At 48.2% G+C, this 6,320-nt stretch overlaps 1 protein-coding gene across 1 annotated transcript in view; it reads right to left on the bottom strand.

Moving 5' to 3' along the window:
* Positions 1 to 1,706, bottom strand: part of LOC138765556 (complement decay-accelerating factor-like) — a 34,527-nt gene extending 32,821 nt beyond the window's left edge. The window contains exons 1-2 of the mRNA XM_069942588.1: positions 1,614 to 1,706; positions 1,345 to 1,477 (exon numbers count right to left, since the gene is read on the bottom strand). Coding sequence (XP_069798689.1) covers positions 1,345 to 1,477; positions 1,614 to 1,706 — 226 coding nt within the window. The remainder of the gene's footprint in view (positions 1 to 1,344; positions 1,478 to 1,613) is intronic.
* Between the last annotated feature and the right edge of the window lie 4,614 nt (positions 1,707 to 6,320).

The raw sequence follows: 6,320 nt of genomic DNA, 5'->3' as shown, positions 1-6,320 counted from the left end.
TCCCTCTACCTGTAACCCCGCCCCTCCACCTGTAACCCCGCCCCTCCACCTGTAACCCCGCCCCTCCACCTGTAACCCCGCCCCTCCACCTGTAACCCTGTCCCTTGACATGTCTTCTTTGGCTTGGCTTCGCGGACGAAGATTTATGGAGGGGGTAAAAGTCCACGTCAGCTGCAGGCTCGTTTGTGGCTGACCAGTCCGATGCGGGACAGGCAGACACGATTGCAGCGGTTGCAAGGGAAAATTGGTTAGTTGGGGTTGGGTGTTGGGTTTTTCCTCCTTTGCCTTTTATCAGTGAGGTGGGCTCTGCGGTCTTCTTCAAAGGAGGCTGCTGCCCGCCAAACTGTGAGGCGCCAAGATGCACGGTTTGAGGCGATAACAGCCCACTGGCGGTGGTCAATGGGGCAGGCACCAAGAGATTTCTTTAGGCAGTCCTTGTACCTCTTCTTTGGTGCACCTCTGTCACGGTGGCCAGTGGAGAGCTCGCCATATAACACGATCTTGGGAAGGCGATGGTCCTCCATTCTGGAGACGTGACCCATCCAGCGCAGCTGGATCTTCAGCAGCGTGGACTCGATGCTGTCGTCCTCTGCCATCTCGAGTACTTCGATGTTAGGGATGAAAGCGCTCCAATGGATGTTGAGGATGGAGCGGAGACAACGCTGGTGGAAGCGTTCTAGGAGCCGTAGGTGGTGCCGGTAGAGGACCCATGATTCGGAGCCGAACAGGAGTGTGGGTATGACAACGGCTCTGTATACGCTTATCTTTGTGAGGTTTTTCAGTTGGTTGTTTTTCCAGACTCTTTTGTGTAGTCTTCCAAAGGCGCTATTTGCCTTGGCGAGTCTGTTGTCTATCTCATTGTCGATCCTTGCATCTGATGAAATGGTGCAGCCGAGATAGGTAAACTGGTTGACCGTTTTGAGTTTTGTGTGCCCGATGGAGATGTGGGGGGGCTGGTAGTCATGGTGGGGAGCTGGCTGATGGAGGACCTCAGTTTTCTTCAGGCTGACTTCCAGGCCAAACATTTTGGCAGCTGTAACCCCGCCCCTCCACCTGTAACCCCACCCCGACACCTGTAACCTGCTCAATGTTTCCCCACTAGCCCCAGTCCTGTTGCCTCACAAGTGAAGGCACAAAACCAACTCCACATGAGCACAGTTCCAGAATAAAAGTAGCAGCTAGAAAATTAAACAGCCCTTCCAAGTGAAGCAAAGATTCACTGCACCTCCTCTAACCTCATCAGCTGCACACAATGCACCAGATGTGACCTCCTCTATACAGACGAGACCAAGTGGAGACTTTGGCTCCATTTTGGAGCATCTGTACTCTGTCTACAATGCTCACCTTGACCTCCAAGTTGCTGCCATTTTGCCTCACCTCCCATTCCCACCCTGACCTGTCTGTCCTGGGCCATATCCACTGCCAGCGTGGGGTCCAACATCAGTGACAACAACTCCTCATGTCCTACCTGGGCAGTCTACACCTAATGGAATGATCAGAGAATGTTCTAGTTTCAACTAGCTCACACCTACTGTGTTCCTGCCCCCCACTGCCTCCAGACCACTCAGGGTCTCTTTCCCTCTCCCCCACCCCCCTCCCACATGCCCCATTACCAAGCTTTGTTGCCCTCCAACATGTTGTTCCACCAAGGTCTCTTCTTCACTGAATTCATGATCCCCCTTCCCCTCATGGTTGCATACAGCCATCACACCTCCTTTCTCTGGTCCTCATCACCTCCTGATCCTCATCACCTCCCAGACCCCATCTCCACCACCTCCTCCCCCTTCTCTACGGTCTTCACTCTTGTCAAGGTCTTGAACCAAAGCCCTGGAAAAAGTGCATGTTTAAAATTCTGATGGTTGTTCTCTCCACTCACAACACCTTGAGATTTGCATGTCTGCTTTTATTCTGGGCCTGGTGCATGTCGCATTCTTCATGCCGAACAAGGTGTAACTCTCATTCCTTTTATCAAAAGGATGTTTTGTGGTTACTGAGACATAGTCACACAGTGTGGAAACAGGGCCTTCACACTAACTTGCCCACACCGACCTAAATGTCCTACCTGCCTGTGTTCGCCCTATATCCCTCTAAACCCATCCTATCCATGTACCTGTCGAATATTTTCTTAAACATTGCAATAGTACCTGCCTCATCCAGCTCCTCCAGCAGCCTGTTCCATGCCTCCCTTATCTTAAACCCATGTCCTCTGGATACCGATTTCCCTACCCTGGGCAAAAGACCCTCGGTGTTCACCCGGTCTACTCCTCTCCTGACGTTGTCCCCCTCTGTGTGATCACCCCTCACCCTCCTGCGCTCCAAGGAATAAAGCCCCATCCTGCTCCACCTCTCCCACGAAGACTCGCCCATTCAATATCTGGGAAGTTAAAATCCCTAACTCTGATAACCTTACATGACCTACAGCAGAGAACACTTTCCTGGCAGATTTGCAGAAGGTCGTACACTTTTGAGTTTCTGAAGGGTTTTGTCATTCAGAGAATTTGCACAAGCTTTCTTTGCTTACAATCAAATGCCAAAGAAATCTGGTACTGTTGCAATCTCAAGCACGGTATTGCACCTAAATTACAGAGCCGTTCCTGTTTTATTACAATGACAAATATTCAGCCACAAACAACATGAATTCCTTGACACAAGAGCCACTCCTACCTTGGGGTGGTCACGTGGATAAGTCATACGTCAGGCATCTTGCAACCTAATCTGAACTGACATTCTTGTGACAAAACCAGGGATTGTGGAGCGTCATTGGAAGTGCTGTCATGAGTTAGTGGTTAGACTGAGACCCAATTTGCTTTCACAAGGGCCTCATTACTCACCTCTTCCTTGGCATCAACTTCCAAGGGAGTGGTAGGCTGGAGAGGGTCTGTGCCAGGGAGGGGAGGGGTATGTGCCATGGGAGGAAGCTACTATGATCTACCCAGAGGTCACGTGCTATTCTGACTCAGAGCCTTGGCAGTAAGTGTGGCGACTGGACTGCTTGTGAAAAGGTTGTTGCCCGTCTACTGGGAAGTCAAGCCGCAGCTACGTACAACTTTGTCGAGCCGCATCTTGGCTGTTGCGAGCCACTTGGACGTGGCATCACAGGAAGGTTGGGTAGGTTTGGAGAGTGCTCAGGGGATGTGACCTGAATCGGTGAATATGAGCTACACAAAAGATACATTGTCGACATTTCTTCAAAGAATGTGCAGAATGAGCAAAGAGCACGAAATTTCAGAATTCAGACAGTGCCGGTTGGGGAGGAATCCAGATATCATTATTAGGCATGATAAGGGGAAAGGTGAGAATTTAGTATATCTGTTGCGAAAGGAGACAGGAAAGAGAGAGAGAGAGAGAGAGAGAGAGAGAGAGAGAGAGAGAGCTGGGGGCAGGCAACAGGTGAAGAAGTGAGGGGTTTAACAAAAGCCAGAGAAATTTATGTTAATGCCATCTGGTTGGGGGGTGGGGGGGGCAGAGGGAAGACAAGGTGTTGTTCCTTCAATTTGCAGGTGGTCTCAGTCTGGCAGAGCATGAGACCATAGTCAGACATGCCAGGATGAGAATGGGTGGGGAATCTCTGGAGTGTTGTAGGCTGAGGCTCGACCTGGATGAAATTTTATAAAATTTTAAGATACATAAGAAAATAGATAAGAACATAAATCTTTTTGGTGGATGGAGTTTTTAAAAAAATCAGATTGTAGCTACTTTAATACAGGAGAGAATTTAATGCTTCTCGAGTGAATACATGAACAATTTGTGATTTAAACATAAAAATCAGGCATCGGCACGACTACAGCACAATCGTATCTGTCAGTGCAGTGACATTATCAAAGTTGACCTATAGCCCAGAGACTGCAACTATTACAGAAAGATAGAAAGATAAATATGTTCAACTAAAAAGCAACTCTCAAATCAACACATTCTGTACATTATTATTTTCACAGTTGTTCAAAATTAAAACATTTATTTTCCAGTTTGAGGTTTTACCATTGAAATTAGTTCATTTCATTGGACAATAAAAAAATATTGTTTACACTGGTTCTCAACCTTTGTCTTTCCACTCACATCCCACTTTAAGTCATCCCAAGGCCATTGGTGCTCTGTGATTAGTAAGGGATTGCTTAAGGTGGGATGTGAGTGGGAAGGGAAGGTTGAGAATCACTGCTCTAGACCCAATTGTTACTGAAATAATTTGCTTGAGAAAAATTGTCATTGACCCATTTCCTTTGGAGTTCTGAAACCTCGCACATAATGAGTCATTGAGGGATGATTAAAACAGTGGTTTTCAAACCTTTTTCTTTCCACTCACATCCCATCTTAAGCAATCCCTTAGTATCACAGAGCACTGATGGCATAGGGATTACTTAGAGTGGGATGTGAGTGGAAAGAAAAAAGTTGTAAACCACTGGCTTACACAATTCAAAAGACAAATATTTTTCATGTTACATTTATAAATGTCACAATATTAAATATAGAATTTTACAGTCTTTGATACAGTACATTGGGCATCTGCACAGGGGGAATGCAGAGACACTTTTCTCCGTGTGATAATCAAGGCATTGAAATTTTTGCATTTGTGCTCATTCAACTGGATGAGGAAAGCGTATTTCACAAGAACCTTCACACAAATGGCATGATGCCAGCTTGCCCTTTTAGCAACAATAAATAAAGTCTGATCTATAAAGAATAGAAAGACAGTGAACCGGTGTTTCACAGAACCAGCTCCTGGTCCAACGAACACTGTCAACACCCTTGCAGGGCCCATTAAACTGCCCTGAAGCCAGTTCGACTGTGAAAAGTAAAACACAAATCAGACTCCGTAGTTGAAGTAAAAATATGAGACTGGAAAAACTCAGCAGGTCAAACAGTGTCGTTTATGGAGCAAAGATAAAGATACAGAACCAACGTTTCAGGCTTGAGCCCTTCATCAAGGTACAAAATGTAGGCAGGCGCCCAAACAAAATGGTGGGGGGAGAAGCACGGACAGAAAGGAAGATAATAGGTGGTGAAGGGAGGAAGGGAACACCAGCAAATATGGGGAGGGGGGGATGGCTCAGTGAATGGAGAGGGAAGGGGTGGAGAGCTGGAAGAAAGGAGACAAAGGAACAGGGAAGGGAGGGGGAATGGGGAGTGAGCCAGCAGAAACCGGAGAAGTTGATGTTAATGCCGTTGATTGTGAACCCCTTTCCATCTTCAATTAGTTTTGGAGGAACAAAGCTTGAGAATGAACCAATCTGTGATTGACTTTAATTAACTCACTTTAAATTTCCACTCCTCAGAGATTGGCAAGATTAGGTTCACTTTAACAACTCTACCAGAGAAAACATTTGAAGCACAAACTTAAAGCAGAAGTTACAATCATCTTTGTAACTGACATTACTCAGCAGTTATTAGAAAGTGCCTCAAGGTAAGAACATTCATGACCAACGCTGCAGTGTGCAGTTCAAACGCACAAGAAATGGTACACAAATAGACTATGCAGAACCAGACTTTGGGAAGAGCCAGTGTAAATATGCTGGGACTGTGCAGTCTACTGGACATTCAATACCTCAAGCTCACCTGCCCGGTCACAGCAGAGGTAGGTATGTTCTCCCCCATATCACCTCATTCCCAAGGAGAATGGAAGATGAGGGGATTCAGCAGATAACACAGCATCAATGGACAGTCAATCTCAGCAATTGGAGCCAACAGCAAGGTTTATGAATGGTCTCCGTGGGAACAAGGGCGCAAATCCCACAGCACACGGCCCGTATCCCTCCACCCCCTGCACATGGTCTGTAGCCTTCCACCCCTCCGCGCACAGTCCGTGTCCCTCCACCCCCCGTGCACAGTCTGTGTCCCTCCACCCCTCCACGCACGGTCCATGTCCCTCCCCCCCCGCACACAGTCAGGTCCCTCCACCCCCCTGCACATGGTCCGTGTCTCTCCACCCCCTGCACACGGTCCGTGTCTCTCCACCCATTCACGCACAGTCCATGTTCCTCCACCCCTCCGCGTGCGGTCCACATCCCTCCACCTCCCCTGCACACGGTTCGTATCCCTCCACCCCCCGCGCACGGTCCCTGTCCCTCCACCCCTCCGCGTATGGTCCACATCCCTTCACCCATCTGCACATGGTCCATGACCCTCCACCCCACTGCGCACAGTCTGTGTCCCTCCACCCCCTGCACATGGTCCATATCCCTCCATCTCTGCCTGTTTATATCTGTCCAAATGCTCCCTCCTTCCCTGATAGCCCATTCCAGGCACCCACCACTCTCTGTAGGGGGAAAAAAACCTGCCTTTCTGTTCGCTTGACTTGGGCAGAAGAAATGGCAATATTTCTGAAG

This window comes from Narcine bancroftii, chromosome 5 (genome assembly GCF_036971445.1).
Source record: "Narcine bancroftii isolate sNarBan1 chromosome 5, sNarBan1.hap1, whole genome shotgun sequence".
In the NCBI taxonomy this organism is placed as follows: Eukaryota; Metazoa; Chordata; class Chondrichthyes; order Torpediniformes; family Narcinidae; genus Narcine; species Narcine bancroftii.
This window is presented reverse-complemented; position numbering and strand designations above follow the sequence as displayed.